This window comes from Caloenas nicobarica, chromosome 1, assembly GCF_036013445.1.
Source record: "Caloenas nicobarica isolate bCalNic1 chromosome 1, bCalNic1.hap1, whole genome shotgun sequence".
Taxonomy (NCBI): domain Eukaryota; kingdom Metazoa; phylum Chordata; class Aves; order Columbiformes; family Columbidae; genus Caloenas; species Caloenas nicobarica.
In genome coordinates, this window is record NC_088245.1 from 40,161,855 (window position 1) to 40,184,685 (window position 22,831).

The window sequence follows — 22,831 nt, forward strand, 5'->3', positions numbered from 1 at the left end:
GTGAAAACTGTTAGCCTAGGCTGGAAAATAAGGATTTGCCTTCTAGAAGAGCTACAAGAATAGCTGTTTACCACCCATGTATCATTCCCACCAGCAAAACCACCTGCAACACACCCAAAACACAGCAGTTTTGATATAATTTATTTGTCTTGGTCTTTTTTTTTTCTTGCATAGGCATAAATTACAATCTGTTGATTAAAAAATAAAATGAACAAAACAGTGCAGCATTTGCAACAGGCTACAGCAAATACAAACTTGTCTCCTGCCTGTAACCATCTGTTTCTGCAAGGCTAATTTGTAACACATGTATGGGGCAAACCAACAAGGAGGGAGAATAGAGGAGGGAAATGGAGTAAATAAGGGAAATCTGCTCTAACAGCTGTTTTGCATTTCTCCTGCCTCACTAACTTCACCTTCTGCATCAGCACTGGGATTAAATATCCCTGGGCAGAGATGCACCATGCTGAAGCAGCAGTTTTAAGTGCCCTCTTTGCAGCTTGGGAAAACACCACAGAACTGCTGTGAGCTGCGGCTGGCACAGGGCAGCTACCTGGGCTGCAGAATTTGGGGGCTGCAAAACTGCAGGTAGCCTCAGTACACCCCCCTGGGGCTCCTCCTGCAGTCAGCATGGCAAGGAGGCCTCTAAAACCAGCACTAGCCCCTAGAGAAGAGTGCAAACCCCAGGGGGTGACCACTCCCTGGTGTCTCCAGAGGGTTTTACCCCAGAACAGCAGATATTTTCATCTCCAAAGGACCAGTAAGGCTTGCCCTATAAAGCCAGATGCTCCCTACACCAGAGCCTGTGGTTAACACCCCCTTGGAAGGAGCAGAGATGCTGCTCCAGCTCCATTCTCTGGGAAAGAGGTTCCCTTTTTCCCCACTTCTCACCAGCATGCCTGATTTACCATGAAACTCTTTATTCTTGGGCAAAGACCCTGACAGCCCAGGCCAGGGAGCCAGAAGGGAGGTAAGAAAAGGGGTTTTCCAGCCTCATAGTTACAGCATTTGCTTCAGCTGCCAGAGAACCCCTGGGGAAAGGGGGGAGCTTCATCTTTGCTCTCTGTTTCTCATTCAGTTATACACAGGAGCTGCTCTGCCAAGGCCAGGACAGGTCTAGGCATTCATAAAAGCACAACTCTGTGCATGCAGGGCACTCACGGACATGACTCCAAGGCAAGCGGGCAGCTGCAGACAAGTTTAAAATAACTTTGGCTGCAGATGCCAAGAATTAAGACTATGCTCAACAGAGGAGAGAATTTATCCTTGCTGGATCTGGCTGCGGGTCTGCTTTCTCCCAGCTCTGCAGGGGACTCCATGGAGTAATTTTAACTTGTTGGAGATGAGGCTGCACCCTTCGCGCTCACTTCCCTTGCTGGAAGGGAGGAGACCCCTCCAGAAGGGACATGCCACCATTGCCCTCAGCCCTTTGGGCTGGCACAGAGGGGTGCAGGGCTTGGCCCCGCTGCCCAACACCCATCAGGGCATGGTGAAGGGAGATGCTTCTTCAGCCCTTTTCCCTCCTCTACACCCCTCGCCCTGCAGCACTTCAAACAGAGAAGACCAGAGCAGGACTGGATTTGTGGTGCTCCCCCAGTGCCTGCAGATGATGCCAGCATCAGACAGGGCTCAAACACTAAACACCAGCCCTTTAGCTTTTCTTTCAACAAAACACAAGACAAATGTGGAAGTTGTAAACACCATCCGAAAACATAAGCCAAACTAATTGTGTGCTGCAGGCAGACAGGAGGTGGAGTGGCCAGATGGCCCTGGCACTCCTCAGCTCGGGGAAGGTCCCTGTGCATCCCTCCTGCGGTCCCCTGCCACGGCTCCCCCATCACATGCAGGGCACAGGCAGGATTTACGTGCCCGATGCAGGCAGAACTCCCTGTCCTGCTCCACCACAGCCCTTTGCAGCCAAGGCTGAGCAAAGGCAGGGAGGAGAAGGCAGGACAGAAAAGGGAGCACTTCCAAAAGAAAGGAGGCCAGCCTGCACCAGCCATCTGCCACGGGACCCCGGGAGGTGAGAGGCAGCCCCGAGTGCTGCAGGTGGGGGAGGCCCTGCTGCCCCCACTCCAAGGTGCAGAAACACACCTGCACCAGCAACCCCTGGGGGCTGCCCCATCTCCCACCCCAGAGACCACCCAGGCACAGAGACAGTTGTGCAGAGCAGCAGCTCCCACTCGCTGTGAACAGTCACCCACGCACAGGTACAGCCACGGGTGACAGGCCACAGCCACACGTTGCAGTCTCGGAGAACATCTCCGGAGCAAGGAGGGCAGCAGTGCCTCCAGCACCCTGCCGAGCAGCAGTCCACAGAGGACCTTGTCTCCCAGGTCCAACCAACAAGCCACCGACAACCCAAAGCTTGTACTTGAGAGCTCTGCTCATTTCGTTCTAGCTTATCTTACTGTGCACGTGCACTATTCTCCTACTAAACAAAGCTCTAGCCCTCTCCGCATCTAAGCTACTCGCCCAAGCAGCGCCACGTAACATTCTTGGTTAAGTAGAAATCACATGGAAAAAGTCTTCTTTTTTTGCCTTTGTTACTACCAAAAAAAAAAAATCCCCAACATCTTAACAGGAAAATAACCCCCCTCCCCACACCCCTAAAAAAAACCAAAACAAACCAACCGCATCAGAACAAACCCCAAAGGGGTAGCAGGCAACAGGAGTTTTCAATAGCATTGTCAAGCTTAACATGGGGAGGCCAAAGGCATCATCAAGACCCAACACAGCCACTGGCAGCAGAAGGGCTCAAGCGGATGGACAGCAGCACCGGGGCAGGCTCCATCACCAATGGCTGCTGAATTTCTCCCCTCCTGCTGCCTCAAACTGTTAGTTTTATGTTAATACTTCAGTAATACTGTCTTATTTCCCTCCTGCCAACCCAGCATCGAAGGTCCAGAGATCTTTACCTCACCAACACAAAGGAGGAGAAATGACCTCATGCATGGAGGGGAGAGACGTGGTGGCCGTGTATGGTCACCACGGTCCCATTCGCTGTGTCGCGCCCAAGCCTGCGTGAAGCACATCACAAAACTACACACCCCTTTCCCAAGCCCCGGCAACGCTAGGCACGCCATCAGAGAGGAGCAGGGTAATGGGGACTGGGGGCTGCGCAGACCCAATAAAAAAAATTAGCTTAAAAAGTTAAAAATGTCCAATATGCACAGAAAACAAGCCAGGCTGCGCTAGGACCCACATAGGATGCTCTTGCCTCGCCATCCCGGTCCTTGGAAGAGTGAAAGCCTCACCCCTTAAACACCAGCTCTTCTTCCCAGAGGGAACCATCTCCCCAGGGCGGCTGCTGGTACACCCCGGGATTTTTATGTGCGAAGCAGCAAGCCAGACGAATCTCCTCCTGCTCTCAGCCTGGCACCGTCCTCATCTCACGCGGGAGCCGGGGATCAGTGCGCCGGCTCTCCATGCACGCGGAAGCGGTAGATGCAGGTGTATTCGGGGTGGCCCCAATTGCTCAGCACCCGGAGCTCCACCAGCTGGTACGTGCCTATGGCATCACCCTTGGGGAGAGGAGGAAGGAAAAACCTGAGCTCTTGAGAGCTCGTGAGGGCTCAGAGACCCCAGATGCCTCATTGTCTTCTTGGGGTCAGGTGCTCCAAGGGCAAGGCGCTTACCTCCAAGTAAAATGTTTGGATGGGGTTGCCGTCGTGGTTGTAGGTGAACTGCCCCAGGAGAAGGCCCTCCTCCTCCCGCTCCTCCTTCAAGCCCTATGGGGGAGCAGGGAGGCAGAAAGCGAGAACCGGGGCGGTCAGAGAGGGAGAACCAGAGGTGATGAGCACACCCAAGATGGGAGAGGGAGATGGAGACACAAGCACACTTGGCCCCTGCTCCTGCTCTTCCGGGCCAAAAGAGACAAATGGTGTTAGGGGCCAGTGGGGAGGGATGAAGGGGGAAAATGGAGAATTACGCCTTTCCCATTGATGTTCCCCAAAACCCTTCCCAAAACCGCTCTCCCCTCTTCAGGCTAACACCCACCCCCTAGAGCACCCCACAGCCAGGCATGGGGCTCACTAGCTCTCCTGTCCTGTGCCCTCCACCACGGCGCCCTCCCAACTTGTACCCCTGCTCCTCCCGGGTCTGGGCGAGGGCACTCACATAGACAGCGAAGTCCTTGGGGGCACTGGGGATGGTCCCCTGGGGCGAGAGGGCTTTTGGGATGTGCTCCAATGTCACAGCCGTGGGGCGGATGATGCTGGAGAGGCGGATGACGGCAAAGCCCTGGGACCCACGAAACGCCCAGCAGTTCCCGGGGTTGACATCTGGCTATGAGCGCAGGAGCAAGACACCAACGTTACCACCATCAGTGCCGCTGTTCTCCCCCTGAACAGCAGCCTGGCCGCTTGCTTGGAGTGACAGTGGGAGCCCAATAAAACCCGCCAAACTCACAGGAGAACCAGCCTGGACCATCCTCCCCCTCAGTGGGGTCTGGCCCCAAGGGTGCTCACCTGCAGGATGACACGGGGGGACTGCGAGTGGTACCACAGGGGGATGCCGAACAAGCTCAGCAGCGCCGTCCGTGTCTCGTAGGTCTCGGAGCAGCGGGTGTTGATGACGCTGGCCCCTGGCACAGCGAGGGGACGGCAGCGCGTAAGCTGCACGCAGCGCCCTGCGGTCCCCTCCCCGGGAAGGCTGGCTCATCCTGGGCAGCCGAGAGCCCCCCACCACCTACCTGCTGACTCCAGGGCGTAGTCAACCATCCCCACACGGTCCTCGCTGAAGCGCTTCAGGGCCTGGTCCACGATGAGATGCACTTGCTGCAGTGGGAGTAGAGGGGACAAGAGCAGTGAAGGGCCAGGGCGGGTGTCCTGCCCCCCGACCGCCTCCACCCTGTGGGGACAGACCTTCCCACAAAACAGCCGGGGGATGAGTCACCGTGGCAAAAATGAGAGGACACACAATTGGCTGAGAAGCCTCATTAGAGGTTGCTAAAAATACCCCAGACAAGAGGAGCTGCGCAACCAAGGGGCAGTACCCAGACACACTGGGCTTGCCTGTCCCCATCCCAAAAGAGGGGCTGAGCCCCTGGGGAGAAGGGGTACCCCCAGCAGGTACCAGACACAACCTGACAGCCCACCCAGTCCGCTCCAGCATCTGCTGGTCCCTCCTGCCCCATCTCACAGGATCAGTGGGTGGAGAAAAGGGAGGGCCAGCCAGAGCATCCCTCTGGAGCCAAACCCAGCCCCAGGAGCTGGGACCCTGCAGCACCACTCTAGATCAAAACTTTGTGGCGTGCACAGAGCATGTGCAGACCGTGGGGACTGCTAATCCCAGCTTAATCCCTCCCTCTGCTACCTCCCCAGGGAATTGCCAACAACTCTTTCCAAAGCAAGCAGGCTCATTTTTTCCCTTGGTGTCATTCTGCTGAAATGCTTTGCCCCAAAGTGACTCAGTGGCACTGCTGAGGACAGAGTTAAGCAAAACACTCAACTCATGGAAACCTTGCTGGCACCTGCCCCACCTTCTGGGTGAAAGACGCATGAGCAGAAATTTACATTTTAAGCCAACAAGAGCCTCGCAGGAGTGTGGATGTCACCACTTGCAACCCCTTCCAGGGCAGGGGCACAGCCCAGGGGAGGCTGGCAGCAGAGCAGGGATGGATGAGTTTCAAGAATACTCTTGCCAGGTGGGACATGAGCCCAGGATCCATGTCCCAGCTGTAAGGGCTGTGCCCACAGCTCTGCTGTCTGCCAGGCACGTCACCTCCCCCGTACACACACGATGGGGCACAGCCCCTGATCCCACACCTGTGGTCACCATGTCCCCGGGGCTCGGGCCAGCACTCACCTCCTCTGTCACCCCCGCAGCTCCCCCTTGCCGCAGGGCTACTCCGACACCGGCCTGAGCATCCCGTGCTGACAGCCTCCTGTCTTCCAAGACTTTAGCCAGGATCTTGCTCTCCAGGGCCTGGAGCTCTGCTTGCAAGTCTTCCCGCTGGAGAATGAAGCCAGCGGTGCCATCTCGTTGGGACTGCGACAGGAACCGACTGACCCATGTCGGGAACTGCGCTTCCACCTGAAACGATGGGGACAGAGCTCAGTGCTGGGGCAGGGACCCTCACGTCTCCCTCCGCCAAACAGGGTGGGGACAAGGGACTCACATCAGCCCGCACGGCTTTCAGCTGCTCCAGCATCCCCTCCAGGTGCTTCCCCATCACCTCCTGGTCTGACTTGAGGCCCACCAGCTCCCTCCTCAGTGCCGCCACCTCCTGCTCCAGCTTGCCCACCTCCCGCTGGAAGCTCCCTCGCAGGCTCTCCTGCGCCGAGCTGTGCCGAGAGAAAGGCAACAAAGCCTCGCACCACCAGTCCCAGCTCCCTTCTGCACACTGAGGGAGGAGGTTCATATCGCACCGCCTATGCTCAGCCCCATCTCCAGCCCAAAATGTTTTTAATTCCTGTGGCAATGACCTCTTCTACTGCATCCTGTGGGAGAGCATCCCCAGCTCGCCCCTTGGCTGAAGGGCCATGGCGATGCAAAACGACAGTGGCAAAGGTCATTTTCTGCACCTGCCCTTTGAGCCCTTCTACCAGCCAGGGTGCTTTCTTGCCAAGATATCCACATATCCATCTGTCCTTTCTCCCCCAAGACTGAACATATCGACCTCCCTTTTGCCCTGAGCAAACCAGACCTGGAAACCTCTCCCTAAGCCCAGCTGTGTGGATTTCACCCTGCTAGTGCCTGTCCCCAACAGAGGCTCTGCCCAGACGGCCAGCGTTACCTCTGCCATTCCGCGTTCAGCTCCAGCAACCGTGCCTCCATCTCCTGCCAGGAGAAGGAGAAGGGGTGAGAACTGTGAAGCCAGTGGTGAGGATGTCCTGCCTGGGTACCACCGCATGCTTGTCCCCTTACCTGAGAGGCTTGTGCCATCTTCCCCAGGCGCCCGTCTAAATCTCTCTGCACCTGCACTCGGAGGGCATCGAGCTCACCCTGTGGGGTGAGGAACATGGGGGGAACGTCAGAGCACAGCCCCACGTGTCCCCATCTCTCCATGTGCCCCCCCACACCCCTCACCTGGAGGCGGCTGGTCATGTCACTGCGGAGCTGCTCCTTCAGCCCTGTGTCCCGGCGGCTCACCAGCCCCTCCAGCAGCGCCAGGACGTCCCCAGAGGGTGGCTCTCCCCCTGCCGCCACTGCTGCCGCCCCCCGCTGCAGCTCCCACCGCGACACCTCAGCCTCCAGCGCCTCGAAGCGCTTCTCCAGGGCCTGGAAGCGAGCCAGGAGCCGGTGCTCACCCCGCAGCCCCTGCAGAGACAAAGGCAGGGTGCAATGCAGCCCCGTGGGGAGGTACAGACCCTCAGGCGTCCAGCTGCTTCACAGGGACCCCTGTGAAAGTGGATCCAGGCCACCTGGTCCTCAGAGTCAGTGACATCTTATTAATCTGCTGCATCCCAGCAGAGGGCAGATGTTACCCCTGCTCCATGCCTGGGACACCCTGAGAGCAAGATGGCCACAGCTGAAGAAGCCATTTCCACCAGCATGGGGCCACTATCTGCCTCATTCTCCACCCCAGCATCTGCTGGTCCCTCCTGCCCCATCTCACAGGATCGATGGGAGCTCCTTCCATCCAGAAAAGGGAGAGCCGGCCAGAGCATCCTCTGGAGCCAAACCCAGCCAAACTTCCCCATCTGCTGGAAGGTCTCCTTCAGCCACGGACCACACTGTCCTGGCTCTCCCTGCAAGGCACCCACCCCACCTGGACCACCGCTGACCCTTCCCCAAGGCTTACCTGGTCCAGCGCAGTCAGGTCCCCTGCCCCAGGCACATCGGAGGAGGAAAGCTTTCCAGCTCCCCACCATGGGAAGGCGGGGAGGCTGAGCGTCGACAGCCCATATGGGTAGAAGTACCAAGCTCCTGGGCATGCAGGGGAATGAGATGGTTAAAATGGCAGGCCAGTAATAGGCTGTAGTGGGGGACAGGGTGGATGTGCAGGGGCTCAGCCACCAGCATGGCTTGGAGTTACCAGGAGGACCTAGTGCAGGGGTGGGGATGCAGCAGGGTACCAGGAATCATGAGCTAAGGGCCATCCTGCCCCCCAGGTACATCAGTGGGATGCTCTGTGCTGCCCCAGATCTCAGGGCAACAGATTGAGCTGGGTCGACTTACCATAGGCAGCAGCAGCAAGGAGCAGGAGAAGCAGGAGCAGAAGCAGGGACCTCTTCACCTGTGGGTAGCGCCTGGAGATGAAAGAGGTGCCTGAAGGACAGCAGACGCCTTCCCCCACCACAGCACTTCTCTGGATGGGGGCCAGAGGGAAAGCAAAGCCCAGCCAGGTTTTGGCACAAGATGCCCACCCCGTGCATGCCGGGGTCTGCAGGGCACCCCCTCTCCGGGGCCCTGCAGGTTTTTCCCACGCCTCCCCCATCCTGCTGTCGCACCACCATGCTCACCTGGAGAAGGGGACGCTGCCCAGGCGGGGAGCCGTGCCGGTCAGGCGGTGCCAGGCAGCTGCCAGCCCCGAGAACAGCCACCCCACAAACCGAACTACCAGGAGAGAAACACAGCCTCAGGCAGGGCCCCGCCAGAGATGTCCCCTCTGTCCATGAGGATGCTCCCACCCTCCACCTGATCAGGGACAAGCGCACACAGTGCGTAGGGAGGGGAGATGCCGGCGAGGAAGAAAGGTGATGCTAGAAACCCACCCACTGGGCCCCCCACTCACCCGGGGCGGTGAACACCTGCCAGAGGAAGGAGCCCACCCGGGAGGCTGCGGTCCTCAGCCCCGACCCAGAGCTACTCTGGCCTGAGTAAAAGTGACCTGGAAAAAAAGAAGTGAGGCATTAAGTCAAAAACCCAGAGCCTGCGTCCCTGTGCATCACCCAGGGCAAAGGCTGTGCACAGGAGGTGGCATGCAGGGGGTGCTGGCAGCACCCTGGGCACAGCCAGGCCCTGGGCTGGTCCCCTTGGGGACACCTCTCACAGCACCCCTATCACCACAGAGAGGCTGGTGCATCCCTACCATTATAGTCATCTTCCGAGGAGTACCCAGACGAAGAGGCATAGGTGTCATATGTCTTGCTCTCCAGCAGCCCGTTGATCTTACTGGATTCAGTGTCCCCTGTGCCTCTTCTTCTCCTGGTGGAGAGCTCCCCGCCTGCCCCCAAAACAGAGAGTCCCCCTGAGAAACCACCCACCACCATCCCCACATGCGGCCAACCCAGTCAGCTGGCTCGGGTGGCTGTCCCAATGCCCCTTCAGTGCCCAGGGAGGTCCCCAGACGCTGCGAGAGGGAGGGAGGGCTCACCCCAGTACGTGCTGCTGTCCAGGGCATCGTCCAGCACGGAGCTGCCCAGGGCAGCGAGGCCCCGGCTGCCCCCCAGGTAGGACTCGCTCATCATGGACTCGCTGTAGTAGGAGGTTTGGGTGCTGGGGGCAGGAGAGAGGCGCTTCGTGCTGCTCAATTTCCTCCTGATCGTCCTGCCCAGGGTGAGAACGGGCTCATCAGCCATGTGCGCTTACGGAGTGGGAGGTGTCACAGTGCACCCACGGGGGACAAGTGGGGAATTCGCCCCAACCCCTTGTCCGGCATCACTTCCTTCTGCCCCACCTCCACCGTACCGGACGGTGACAGGTTTCGGAAGGTGCAACCGCTGCTTTGCAAAAGGCCTTCCCGCCCGTCCCCGGGCAGCTGCCGGCACCGCTTCCGCTCGCACCGCTGCGGTTTTCCGGCCCGGCGCTCGCAGCACCTCCCTCCCTCCCTCCCGCCATCGAGCCGGAGGCGGTGGCAGCGGCTGGGAGGGGGCACAGAGCCACCCCGAGCCACCCGCGGTGGCCTCCTGCACTGGGGCAGGGGGGGCACAGAGGTGCCGGGGCGGGGAGTACGGGGCTTTTGCCAGAGCGGGGGCACAGCCAGTGCCAAGGTGGCCGGCAGCCATGCCGAAACGCAGCGAGCTCGCTGTCATGTTCCTTTCTGCAAGCCGCCCTGATGCCCCACCCCAGGACGGCGCTCGGTCCTTGGCGCGGGATGGAGCGCCCTGGCCACGTTTGGGAGGAGGTTCCCCCCAGCCTCTGCACCCCACTAACCTGCCGGTGCTCTCCTTGAAGGGGAGCTGCTGCCCCCCCAGCAGGGAGCTGCTGCTGGTCGTGGCATCGTCGTCCCCAGGGTAATAGCGAGTGGTGACGAGGCGCTGGCTGCGGCGGGACATGGTGGTGGCACGGGGGTGGGGGGGTCACGGTTCACCTGGGGGGCCCGGGAGAGAGGAAGGCGTCAGCGGGAGGTGACCCACCTGCAGAAGGGGGCCCGGCACACACCGAACCCCCCGCGCAGGCGGCCGTGGGGGTGCCCGCTGCGGCCGGGGGTGCTCCGAGCCCGCCGAAGGGCACCTGCTGCGGGACTGGGCCGGGACGGAGCCGCCCCCCACCCCGCCACCAGCGCGGCCGCCTCCCTTTATAGGGTTAAAAACCTCCTTCCTTTCCCCTCCCACGGGCCACCCACGCCAGCACCCACCCGAGCACGGAGCCGCTGCCCCACCGGACCCCCTGCACGAGCCGGCCGACCCACCCGCAACCCCCCCCCGGCAAACCCGCCGTGCCCGCGCCCCGCGCAAACCCACCGGCGAGTCGCGCAGAAAAGGAGCGAAACCGCCACGGTCCCCCCGGGCTGCCGCCGCTCCGCTCCCTTTTGTTTTGCAGGGGAAGGCGGCCGCCACCCCCGCCCCCTCCGACGCCCCCCCCGCCGCCCCGCCCCGCCGCACCGCGCGCGCGCCGCCGCCACCGCGAGGGGGCCCCCACCCCCCGCAGGGGTCTCTTCCATACCCCTATTTTTGTTGTTGTTGTTGTTATTATTATTACTACTACTACTATTGCTATTGTAATATTGTTATTATCGTTATTGTAATATTATTGTTATACTTTATTTTATTATTATCATCATAATTTGGAGGGGGTGATGGGGAGGGTCCATCCCCACCCCCTGGCTGCCCATGGGTCACCCAACGCCTCAGCCCCCGGGGGGCTCCCCTGGCCCGTGCCCACCAGGGGCCACAAGCCACCCGCGCTGCCAGGGAAGGGCAGCCCCCCCGGCAGGTCCCGTGGGTGATGCTGGCCCCAAATGGGGGCTCCCAGCTGCAGGGCTGCACCCCGGCACCGTTTGGGTTTTGCTGGGGTGGCCGGTTTGCCAGCCTCGGTGGGGCGGGGAACACCCAACACCCCCACGCAGCAGCCGTCACGGCCGAACCCGTCCCTGTGGCGTGGGCAGCCCCGCTCCACGCCTGTGTGCCCACGCCGCCTCGACCGGGCAGGCGGGTTCTACTGCTCCCCGGGGCCTGTGGTCTCAGACACCCCATTTCCATCCCTCTCCCCACCCGGGTGGCTGGGCCGGCTCGGCAGAGGGGTGCGAGCCAGACCTGGCTGCTCCCGTGGGACCTTGAACGCTCCATGGCGGCACAGCCGGGACCTTGTGCAAACTTGCCAGGCTGAGAAAACAGCCACCCTCCCACGCCCCGGTTTCTAAATATGACGGTGCCTCAGAAAAAGATTTGTCTGGGGAGAGAAGCAGCTGCCTGTGTCACGGTTGTGGGGCCGCATCCATGGGGCACAGGGCAGGAAAGGCCCTGCTGGCTTTGAGTATGGCAGCAAAAATGCATTTATAGAAAGGGTTAAAAAACCATGAGGCTGGCAGAAGGGGAGTAACCTGTTGCAAAACAGCCCTGAAACCTTTTCCTCACTATGCCGGGGTTTGATGCAAAGCTGGGGCAGCAGCAGGAGGATGTGCTGCCGGCTTCGGGGGGGCCACACTGCAACAAACCCCAATTCAGAGTCCCCATGCCCGTTGTGTAATGCAGACAGATCCTCTTTGTCTCTCTCTTTTTTTTTTTTCTCCTCCCTTTTGAACTCATTTTTCGTTCCAGCCAAAATCTCTGCCTGGCTTTTCCAGGGCAGCTCCATCTCCCACTGTGCCAGCTGCCCTTTTTCACCCTTTTCTGCGGCTTCCCATCGGTCTGCGAGTCACCAGCCCGGCCAGAGGACATCTCTCCTCCCCGGTGGCACATTTATCTCTGGCCGTGCTGATGCCATGGGGACACTGGTGGTGGCCGTAGCGGTGGCACCTGCCGTGGCTGACGTAAACCTACTGTGGATTAACCCCCCTAGGAGGCTCAGGGGATAAGCTGGATGCTGAGCCACCGGGCACTAAATAGGGTGCACGGCCCTGGGTCAATCTGTCCCCCCTCAAGAGCCATTTTTTCGAGCAGGGGGGGAGCCAGCAGCGGTTCCCAGGGAAACTGGGGAGGTGCTCGGGGGGGGGAAGTGGGGGGAAGTCTCCCTTGCTGCACCCCCAGTGCTGCGACAGAGGTGGCGATGCCAGAGCTGTGGGGGTTTTTGGGTGGGTGTGGGAAAAGTGGGGCAGCGATAAGTGGCAAGTGGCTGGGAGGTTGTGCTTCAGTTTCCCCACAGCAGCAGCGGGGAGTTCAGCTTTCTTTTTGGGGGTCACCAGGGCATTGCTGTGCTGGGGGGAGAGGGCATAAGGAGCTTGCCAGCTGCTGGAGTTTGGCAGCTCTTGCTGGGGAAAGGCAGGAAAAATCCCTACCCTTTCCTAAAAGGCTTTGGAGGGCTGAAGCGACACATCCAGGCACGCAAGGACAGGCCAGGGCTGGGAAAGCAGCCTGGGTGGGGGAGAACTCAGTTCACATCTCCTTCACTAGGCCAACCTTTTTATTTAAATACCCTTCCCGTCTCTGCTACCCTTACAGCCTTCTTTCCTGGTGCCTGGCGCCGCTGGCTCCAGCACTGCTGAAAGCTGACACTACATGGAGTCAGAGCTCCACGCCGGCGCCCCTCGGTAGCGTGCCAGAACACCCCAATCCAGCAGGGTACCCACTCCCCCATCACACCCGTGACCCCACATCATCCACCAGCACCTCGTCCAGCCGGGCCGCCCCGGCCAGGCAGTGTCCCACCACTGCCAGCACCTTCCCCAGGCGGCGGTCCAGCGCCCGCAGGTGGGGCTCGGCCAGGACGGGGGCCAGGGGGTCGGTGGCCAGCGCCTCCCGCAGCAGGTCGCTCAGGCGGTAGGGCTGGGTGGCCAGCAGCTGCAGCCGCAGGTAGGTTGACTTCTTGATGCTGCGGAAGATGAGGAGGGAGAGGTCTCAACCTGGGGTCCCTCTTCCCAATGGCCATCCCCGGAGAGGGCGGTGGGAGCCCCTTACCTGCAGCACTGCTGGAGGGGGGCCAGGATGGACATTTCGTCACGTGAGTGTGTGCCAAAGCTGGGGGGGAGAAACCTGCCAGTGGGTGTCAGGGCAGCATCACCCCGCAACTCAGAGCCCAGCGAGGGGCACATTTTTGGGCCACGGTTGGCGAGACCCATGGTCTCCCTCTTCCCCTTAGCTGGGATTGTTTCCCCCCCATCCTGCTTTACCCGCGGCCATTGTCCAGGTGGAGCAGGAAAGTGTCATTCCCAAATTTCTCAAAGGTCTCATAGTGGTGCCGGTCCATGTTGCCTGTGGTGGGGCAACAAATCAGCTGTTGGGTGGTGGCCCAGGAGGTGGGAATGGGGATGTGGAGCACCCTCCTGGTGCCACATTGAAAGCGAGAGGCTGGGGACAGCTCTAAGGTGCCCATCTGGTGGCCACAGCTGAGGAGGGCACCCAAGCTGCAACCACGGGGCCTCCAAGCCCCTTCTCATCCCAGCAGCCCCCAAGCCACAGAGGGACAACAGCAGCAAATGGAGCAGAAGCAATGGCAAAGGCATGGCTGTGGTGGCTGGAGATGAGGAGATGGGAAGCTCTCCAAGTCAGAAGAGGGGGGACAGGGCGGAGAAGGAGAGGCCCCAGGGAGGGGAGAGGCAGCATGAGCATCATCACTGGCCCTTGTTCCACAGGGGCTACACGTGGGAGCTTGATGGAAGACGCTTCCCGTGCCCGGGGTGTTTAGCTGGGATCTCCACAGCATCTCTCATCCTTTGGCTTCTGCCCAGGATATGTCAGAATGGCACAGATCTTGGCTTTCATTTTGGGTAAGAGCGCAGCTCTCTGCAGCATGAGCGAAGGTTTGTCCAACAAACCTCGCCGTGTGTGGTACCATGGGACACAGAGCCCCATCCCAAGGAGCTCATGCAGCCCCCGGTGCCAACACAACGGGGCTTACCCATAAGGAAATCGAGGACTGTCAAGTCGATGAGGTCGAGCAGGCGATGGCCCCTGTTGTAGGGTGGCGTCTCTCGCACCTGGGCGCAGTAGTTGGGGTTCAGCTCCCACCTGCGGGCAGAAACCAAGGCGAGGGAAGGGGCCGTGAGAGCAGCTGTGGGGCAGCCCCCTCCTGTCCCACAGCTCTACTCCCCTACATCCCCATTCCCCCCATGTCCCCCTTGTCCCAGCTCACTCAGCCTTCTTGCTCTTGTGGTAGGAGCGGCGCCAGGGGCTGCGCCAGGAGCGGCGCTTGGCCAACGTCTTGTCGGGCAGCAGGGCGGCCATGGAGCCCTCCAGCCGGTCCGGCTTGCCGCAGAGGGCATGCTCGGTGGAGCAGTAGTAGGAGCACTCCCCGTAGAAGCAGACATTGCCCGCTGCCGTGGGTACAAAGCAAAACGTTGATGAAGAGCAGGAGGGCAGCCAGCCTGGTACCCCCACGCAAGGTGGTCTGGCAGGCAGGAAAGGATGCTCCATGCACCATGGCCACATGCCACCAGCAAAGCAATGGCAAGGAAGGCCTTCAGGAGCAGAGCCCCACGTCAGGGGACTTGACGGGAGCTGGAGCAGTCCCCAAAGGGACATTTTGTCCTGGTGCATGGGGAGCCGGGGGGGGGGCAGACAGCTCCAGGTGAGCTCCATATGGGTGGCCACAGGAGAGGATGGACAGCATGAAAGCTCACCTGGGGAGATGAAGAAAGTCTTGGCCAGTTTCTTGTCTGTGGTGATGTCACGAATCTCCTTTGTTATATTGACCAAACGACCAGAAACTGGGGGGATTCGCCGGAAATCCAGGATCCTGAAACACAGAACTTGGAACCATTTCTTGATGGCCTTGTCTGGTTTTCACAGCGAGTTATTAAAACTGCCATGAGGTGGAGGTATCCCTTACAATGAGGAGGAAGAGGAGAGATGAAGGAGCAATTTCTCTGCCACTTCACTGTCACGGGAGGGCAGAGTTAGATGCAAACCTGCCACTCACCTGTCCAGATGGAAGGCTGCAATCTCCGCATTGTGCCGCTCAAAGTCCGAGAAGTAGAAAAAGTCAGCGGGGGTCTCCTGGTCCCGGGTCTGCCTGGGAGGAAAGGGGTAGGTGTGGGAAATGGCCACAGACAGGGTCAACCCGAGTGCAGGCTTTGCCCCAAACCAGCTCTTGCCTTGTGTCCCCAGTGCTACCAGACGTGTGGTCAGACCCAGTCACCTGCAGTTGCTCCAGGCTGGGTGGTGACGCCCCAAAACCCCAGCCAGGCCACCATGCACCCTCTGCTCCCAACCCAAGGGCTGGCAAACCCTCATGGACTGGTTAGTCCTCCATGGCCCTCCTGGACTATCTTCTTTCCACCACTGGAGGTCACTATCTCATCGCAAGCTGTAGCTAGCTTGCTGCAAGCACCACCAGGGAAGGCGACGGGAAGGGGACCATCCAGATCACCCCAATTTAGGGTGAGGGGTGCCAAAGTGAGGCAGCGCATGAAGCATTTTGCCGTTTCTCCCTCTGTGGTCTCCTCCGGCCGCTCCTCATCACCTAATGGGGCCGTACAGGTGGGATATGAGGTTGTGCCCAGCTCTACTCACTTCATGGGCTTGAAGAGGGCCTGCCCGTAATTCGGGAACGTCATGATGAGCTTGAGCTGGGTCCCACCAGTCTTCTGGACTGAAAGGGGGCACATGGGCATGAGGAAGGCACGCAGCAGGCAGCAGGGCAGAGATGCAGGCAGGGTTGCAGGCAGGGAGGTGGTACCCGAGCTGACGATCCTCTGCGTGGCCAAGTCCCGGAGGAGGACTGGCATCAGTGGGTCTCGGCGGGGATACAGCTCATAGCGGTTGATGCCAACGTGGAATTTGAGCCAGGCAGGGTAGGTGTCATAGGCTGTCTTCCCTGTCGGGAGGAGCGTCTCGGCTTTACTGCTGCTGACCCTGCAGCCCAACAGCCACCGCCACCCCAACAACAACGACAGGTTTAGTTGGGATGGGACAGGTCCCACAACCCCAGGCCCTTCCCAGGAGCTGGCGCATGGTGGGTGAGGCTGGGAGAAGGCCCAACACAAGCCCTGGTTGGTGGCAAAAGCCCCTGCCCCATGTGCCTTCCCTGGGGCTGCTGGCACCTGGGCAGATCCCACCCGTGGCTGGGGAGACCCACTGGCATGGCTGGAGGAGGCTGGTGGCTTCCCTTGCAACCCCCACAGAAAAGCCCCAGGCTGATCCTGCTCCTCTCATCCATGCCTTTTTCTTCCCTGCTGGAGCAGCTCATGTCGTTGTATTTCCCTAAGGGATTAGCTGCCAAGAATACAACTGGCTATACCCCCATCATGTGCTCGCTGGGGACACGTGTCCGTAAAACAGTGGTGGAGGAGTGGGGGCTTCCCAGCCATCCCCAGCCCTGACCTGAACTCCCACCCTTAATGTCCAGTTCCCCTTGGATGGTTTTATCACACACTATCCCTGTCTCTGTGCCTCTTGCAAACTTGCGGTCTGCTGGCATTCAAGGGGGGCTGCTGGGGGTATCTGCCCCACTCTGCAGCAGCTCCTACCATCACTGCAATGACACAGTCCAGCTCAGGACGTCTGTAACACAAATCCATGCCTCTCTCTCTAGGTAAATGCAAACTATGCCCCGATTTCATCAAACCAGACCCATCTCCCATGGTTATCTGTAGGTGACGTGGTCCTCAGAGCCAAGGCAAGTGCCTATTTGTCAAAATCAGCTCTTAAATCAGCTTTTATTCTGTACCATTTTTAGCAGTCACCACATTTGGAAGGTGTGCTTTCCATAAGGAAGCTGCTACGTGTTATTGATGCTGAAGCTTTTAATATCTTCCCTCCTAATTAGAGGTTAGTAGACCAGTGACAAAAATAGGCTGTCGGCAGCAGTGAGTTCACCATACGGCCAAGCTTAAAGAGGTCAGGCGGTGTCCTGCGAAATGCAGGACGGTAATGGTTTCATGGTTAGAGCTAACCTACACCTCCAGCATTTTGGGAGAAGAGATAAAACTGGTTAGAGATCTGGAGTGAGGACTTCCTCATATGTATATTTAGAGAGATCAAAGGCTAGAGCCTGCATTGGGGAAGGAAAGGAGATGAGGAGATGACTTAAAAGATATCCTATGCAGTACTATGAATAAATCAAGAGTGTCCTTTGGCTTTGTCATGTTCTACAGGCTCCCAGGTAGCAGCCCAGAAATTCAGGGCTAAGGGAGGATTTGAGGCACAAGAAGAGCACCCGCAGCAATTCAGGTGCCTCTGAGGTAGGATGCCGGTCTACACAGGGAAACAATGTATTTGGTCCCTGCAACTAGTCCCCTCAAACCCACATATCCCCCAAAAGCAAGCCAGGGCTGAGTTTGCTCCTCACCATTCGTCACTCTCGCTGCTGCGCAGGCTGAACTTCTCCATGGGGTTGACAACAAACAACTTGTCTTTCTCTGTCACCTCTGGGATTGGGATGTTGTAAAGAGGATGCTTGAAGAGTGACGCCAGCTTTGATCCCTTAGTCTTTCCCAGACTCCCATCTCTGTGCTGGAGCTGGGCCCCCAGCTCTCCGTCCCTTGCTTGTGGCCCTGCTCCCTGCAGCTGGGAGCTTTTCTCCAAGGAGCCGTTGCTGCCACTGAAATCCTGAAGGATTCTCAGGCTCAGCTTTTTGGAGCCAGCAAGCACAGTGCTGCCTGATGGGATCTCTGAGCCTTTCGGTGCTTTTGCATCGCAGCCACAGGGTCTGCGGGCTGTGGGGAGAGACAGATCCATTGCCAGGTGCACCAAGAGGGCCAGGAGCAGGAGAAAGAGGAGGCTGGCTTTACATTTCCTTCGGAAAAGCGTTTGCAGCCGGCACCGCATTCTTCCTCACCCGAGACGCTCAGCAAGGGGTTGACACCCTTGCGGGGCTAAAAGAGAGTTGATGCGGCTGTGGTCCCGTCTCTCCTCTGTGGAAAGATAGGAGCGAGGGGTCCTGGATTTAGAGCATCGCAGCAAAAAAACCCAACTGGCGCAAGGGAAAAGCCAGGGGAAGAAAGATCTGTCACCTTGTGGGGTGATGCTGCCGGGCGAGCAGTGGGATGGGGCGGGAGCTTTTGGTGGAGTTTATCAGCTCTGATAAGGGACGAGCTGTGACCCCCAAGGTTAGAGTGAACGGGGCACGTTCCAAACCAATAGCTGCAGGGCTGGCTCAGGGACAGTGGTGGCCACAGATAACCCACGCACTGTCCCATCCCTCCGTGCTGTCACCCACATGGGGCTGCAGGACATTTTTGGGTGTACAGAGCATTACAGTCGTTCTTCCTCTCTGCAGCACCCACCCTGCCCAGCACTACACAGACCCATTTTCCGTGTCCATCATATCCACACACTCATAATCCAGGAGAGTTTCCCTCCTGCTGCTCAGCCAGAGCAATTTTATCATCCCCCCTATATATCCAAGGTTGCTTGTGCACACCGCATTTCAAAACCCACTTGAATTAGGCAAAGCGAAGGGGATGTGAGTAGCAGCATCAGTGGGAGCAGTGTAAGGAAGGGCTGCCAGAGGCAGGGATGCTGCCAGGGCCTCTGAAGCGGGCAGGGAAACTGGGCAGGCAGGAGCTGGGATGCTGCCCGCTGCCTCGGGCATCAGCACAGAGGGGCAGCGGGACCCACTGAGCACTGGGGAGGACGAGCAGCTTGCAGTAGGGAAGGGAAGGAGGTCCCTTCCAACCCAAACTATCCTATGATTCTATGATTTTTCAAGAAATTCACCTCTCCAGTGACAGCCGGGGTCACAGAGCTGGGAAGCCTGGGCAAAAACTGTTACTGACTTGTGAGGAGGGAACTTTGGATTTGCTGAGGGACAGAGAAGCACAGGACCACCTGCAACCAGCACGGCACTCAGACAAGCCCAGGGCGCTTGGGCACAGAGTCCAGAGTGATATTTTTCCTGTTTTTGATTTCCCAGAGGATGCAAAGGGCATGTGAAATCCTGTACATCAGGCAGTCCTTCCTCACTGCGTGATGTACCAGCAGCCAGCTTGGACATCCTCACTCCAAGCCAGAGAGGGGAAGGTGAGCTGCAGGCTGGGGGGGTATGCTGGAGACCCCCCTCCTGTGCTGCCATTCATGCACTGCCCTCTCCACACCGGCCTGTGCCAGTCCCCTCCTGGGCGGTGGAACGCGGTGTTCCTTCCTGGTGTTCTCAGCTCCGTGTCCCACGACGCAACAGTTGCCTGGAAACTGCCTCCGGCTGACACCATCAGCCGTCCCAGATTCAGCCAGCCCCGCATTCCCTTCCCCGCGCCTTGCGCTAACAAGATGGCCGAGGGGAACCAGGCCTGTGGGGAGGAGGAGGAGGAGGTGAGCTTTCCAGCCCGGCTGGCAAGCTCCAAGCCCTGCAGAAGGAGCCGGAGGGGAGCAGATGGCTTCCCCGGGGAAGGGAACACGGCGTCTTGCTCCGGGAGGTTTGCTGGATCCAGTCCGGACGTACGGTTCGGAAAGAAGGCACCTTAGGAAGGGTTGTAGCTGGAACATGGGATCATTAGGTCATTGCTTAGCAAAAAGAAAACACCAACAAAAACCATGTGCTAATGGTTCGCATCAAAGGAGCTGAGCTCGGCTCCTGGAGCAGAGCCAAAGATTTCTTTATTACAGAGCCAGCCCTGGGAGACCGAGGGGAGAGGCAGACCCTCCCTCCTTCAAATGCCCCAAACCAGCTCCAGACTGGGCTGGGGGGGATAGAAATTCCCCTCCCATGTCCTAGAGCAGCACAGGGTCCCTACGGGTTGAAGCCACCCTTCTGACCAGGAGTCCCACCCCTGGGGTAGGGGAATTCACAATCACATCCTCCCTCCGCCCCGATTTTGCATCCCCTCAGAAAGCGGAGGCAGGGGGATTAGGTGGGGCACTTGCCACTCTTAGCTCTTCAATGCCGGCATTAAATATTAACCAAAAGATTTTTCAGGGACTCAGACACAAGCCCACAGCAACGGGGAAGAGCTGGAGAGCTTCAAAGCCTGCCCTGCCTGACAGCGAGTCCACATACCTTGTTGCCATGACATCATCACAGAGAAGCGGTTGAGTTTGCATCTCTTTCTTCCCATCTCCACCCCGCCGCCAGCTCTGCCTCCATCTCCCCAGTGCCTTCCCCCCTTCCCAGCAGGTTCCAGTCACCCTTGGGGTGGAGGAGGAGCTGTACATCTGAGGACATTTCCACTGCTGGCACAAGTCAGGGCTCCCTGGCAGCTGATAATGATGTTGTCCATCTCCCCTCGGTGGGGAGGGATGAAGTCATGAAGCAGGGCCCTCTGAGCTGCTATCACAGCTTCCCGGGACAGGCAGATAAGGAAGGGTCATTTCTGCTGGCACTGATGCATCACCCTGTGTTTTTCATCTCCTTTGCTACATCTGACTCAGCCTGATGCTTTGATGGGTAACGGCAGCAATATGCAGGGGGCAAGAAATGAGAAGGAGAAGAGAACACAATAGCAAGCCACCTGTTGTCAACTTCCCCAGCTTTCTGCTGAAAATTTGTACAGAAAAACCTCCATCAAGAGACTGCAGTTTTATAGTCAAAAGCAGATAGGCCCTGGCAGCTCCAAAACATCAATCACAGAGGGGTCTTTTTTTGGGAAAACACAGGACAAGGGTCCATCCCCTCTTGGGCTGCATCAAAAGAAGCATGGCCAGCAGGCCAAGGGAGGTGATTCTGCCCCTCTGTTTCATTCTGGTGAGACCCCACCTGGAGTCCTGCATCCAGCTCTGGGGTCCCCAGTACAGGAAAGGCATGGACCTGTTCGAGAGGGTCCAGAGGACGCCACAAAAATGATCAGAGGGCTGGAACATCTCTCCTGCGAGGACAGGCTAAGAGAGTTGGGGTTGTTCAGCCTGGAGAAGAGAAGGTTCCAGGCATACCTTATTGTGGCATTTCAGTACTTAAACGGGACCTATAAGAAAGATGAGGACAGACTTGTTAGCAGGTCCGTTATGATAAGACAAGGGGTCATGGTTTTAAAGTAAAGGAGGGGAGATTCAGGTTAGACATGAGGAAGACAATGAGGGTGATGAAACACCGGCACAGGTTGCCCAGAGAGGTCGTAGATGCCCCATCCCTGGAGACATTCAAGGCCAGGCTGGATGGGGCTCTGAGCAACCTGATCTAGTTGAAGATGTCCCTGCTCATTGCAGGGGGTTGGACTAGATGACCTTTGAAGGTCCCTTCCAACCCAAACTATTTTATGATCTTTGATCCATGAATTGTGCTCCTCTGAAAATTACAGGCATGTGCAAAAATGTGCCAGTTCCACAGCAAAAGGAGGGTGAAAGTCTTCCTTCTAACACATATAGGCCACCTCAGCATGGCTCAACTTGCAACGGGCAGGAAAATTGATCTGTCTTACTGAACACTTGCCTCAGAGCAGGGGCCTTGACACGCACAGCAGAATTTTGGGAAGCTGAGGTTTGTGTTTTCGCGTACAGCGCCAATGACAGGCACACAAACCAGCTAAGACAGGTTAGCTTCTTCGTGGTAACTTCTTGTGGGAAAGCTGTTACCCTTGGAAACAAAAATAGCCCATGAGCCACCTTGCACTTACCTTGGGGGAGTTACAGCGTGGGAGCGGACTTGCTGCAAATTCACACCTAGCTCACCTCAATCTGTTTGCACACTCGTGATTCGAGAAGGCTGAGGAGCAGTCAACGTTCACCTATTGCCAATGCAGGTCATGGAGACATTAGCTTTGGTCAGCTGGTGGGCAAAGAGATAACAGACTGGCAGTGAGGCCAAAAGATTGTGTGCTGAGGTAAGCAGGTCCCTATGACCACCTGCAGGTCAGCACGACCCTGCAGAGATGCCTATGACCAGCGTGTCTGTGCGTATGCACACAGCAGTTAATTATTCATTAGTGTGAAAGAGGCATGATTAAAGCAACTGTGGTATGGCGGATGGTATTATCATGCTCCAGCGCAAGGCCACTACTCCAAAGATGCTTGCTTTCCCTCTGGACCTACAGGGGTAAAACCTAGAGGAGACAGGAAGTTGTGGAACAGATCAGCTTTTCCACCCGCCAGCTGCAGAAAGTGCCAGTCAACACGTAAAGGCAGCCAGCCGGAGTGAGTAACCACACCAAGAGACAGCTCAAAGGATTTGGACTCTTCTACACTGCACAGTGATCCTGCCATTGTGGTCCACCACACAGAGCAGGTATCATGGCACCAGCTATCTTACGGTACTACCCTGTTTCCCTGAAAATAAGACAGGGTCTTATATTAATTTTTGTTCCAAAAGATGCGTTAGGGCTTATTTTCAGGGGATGTCTTATTTTTTCCATGAACAACGATCTACATTTATTCTTGAACAAAAAAAAAAATCAACATTTATTAAAAAATAGTCATGTCATCACATTCTGTCACATCTGTCATGCTGCATTCTATTGCCAACTTATTTTACCTTTTTACAAGTATATCTGCCTGGACACTATTTAAATCAACTTTTTAAGATGAACTGTAACTAGGGCTTATTTTTGGAGTAGGGCTTATATTTTCAGCATCCTCAAAAATCCTGAAAAATCTTGCTAGGGCTTATTTTTGGAGTAGGTTCTATTTTCAGGGAAACAGAAACAGGTTACATGTGCTCCTGCCTTGCAGTTCCCTTCCACCTGATCAGTAAGGAATTGTGTGAAAGGACATGGGGCCCAGCCAGCACAGATGCTCCAAATTTGAAATAATTTCTAGTTGTCTTC

General features: G+C 57.7%; 2 protein-coding genes across 2 annotated transcripts; both read right to left on the minus strand.

Annotated features, from left to right (window-relative positions):
• Positions 1 to 130: 130 nt before the first annotated feature.
• Positions 131 to 10,662, minus strand: SUN2 (Sad1 and UNC84 domain containing 2). The gene is made up of 18 exons (XM_065635447.1): positions 10,569 to 10,662; positions 10,039 to 10,195; positions 9,260 to 9,432; positions 8,975 to 9,109; positions 8,678 to 8,773; positions 8,406 to 8,499; positions 8,122 to 8,192; positions 7,745 to 7,869; positions 7,030 to 7,260; positions 6,868 to 6,945; positions 6,737 to 6,780; positions 6,119 to 6,284; positions 5,806 to 6,033; positions 4,691 to 4,775; positions 4,467 to 4,582; positions 4,117 to 4,284; positions 3,636 to 3,728; positions 131 to 3,521 (listed from the first exon to the last, which is right to left on the minus strand). The coding sequence occupies exons 2-18, from the start codon at positions 10,158 to 10,160 to the stop codon at positions 3,408 to 3,410; spliced, it is 2,139 nt and encodes a 712-aa protein (XP_065491519.1). The 5' UTR covers positions 10,161 to 10,195; positions 10,569 to 10,662; the 3' UTR covers positions 131 to 3,407.
• Positions 10,663 to 12,839: 2,177 nt separating this feature from the next.
• Positions 12,840 to 17,969, minus strand: LOC135996436 (extracellular serine/threonine protein kinase FAM20C-like). Its single transcript, XM_065648425.1, has 10 exons — positions 17,491 to 17,969; positions 15,880 to 16,055; positions 15,714 to 15,792; positions 15,121 to 15,213; positions 14,822 to 14,937; positions 14,335 to 14,515; positions 14,101 to 14,210; positions 13,373 to 13,454; positions 13,161 to 13,220; positions 12,840 to 13,074 (listed from the first exon to the last, which is right to left on the minus strand). The coding sequence occupies exons 1-10, from the start codon at positions 17,967 to 17,969 to the stop codon at positions 12,840 to 12,842; spliced, it is 1,611 nt and encodes a 536-aa protein (XP_065504497.1).
• Between the last annotated feature and the right edge of the window lie 4,862 nt (positions 17,970 to 22,831).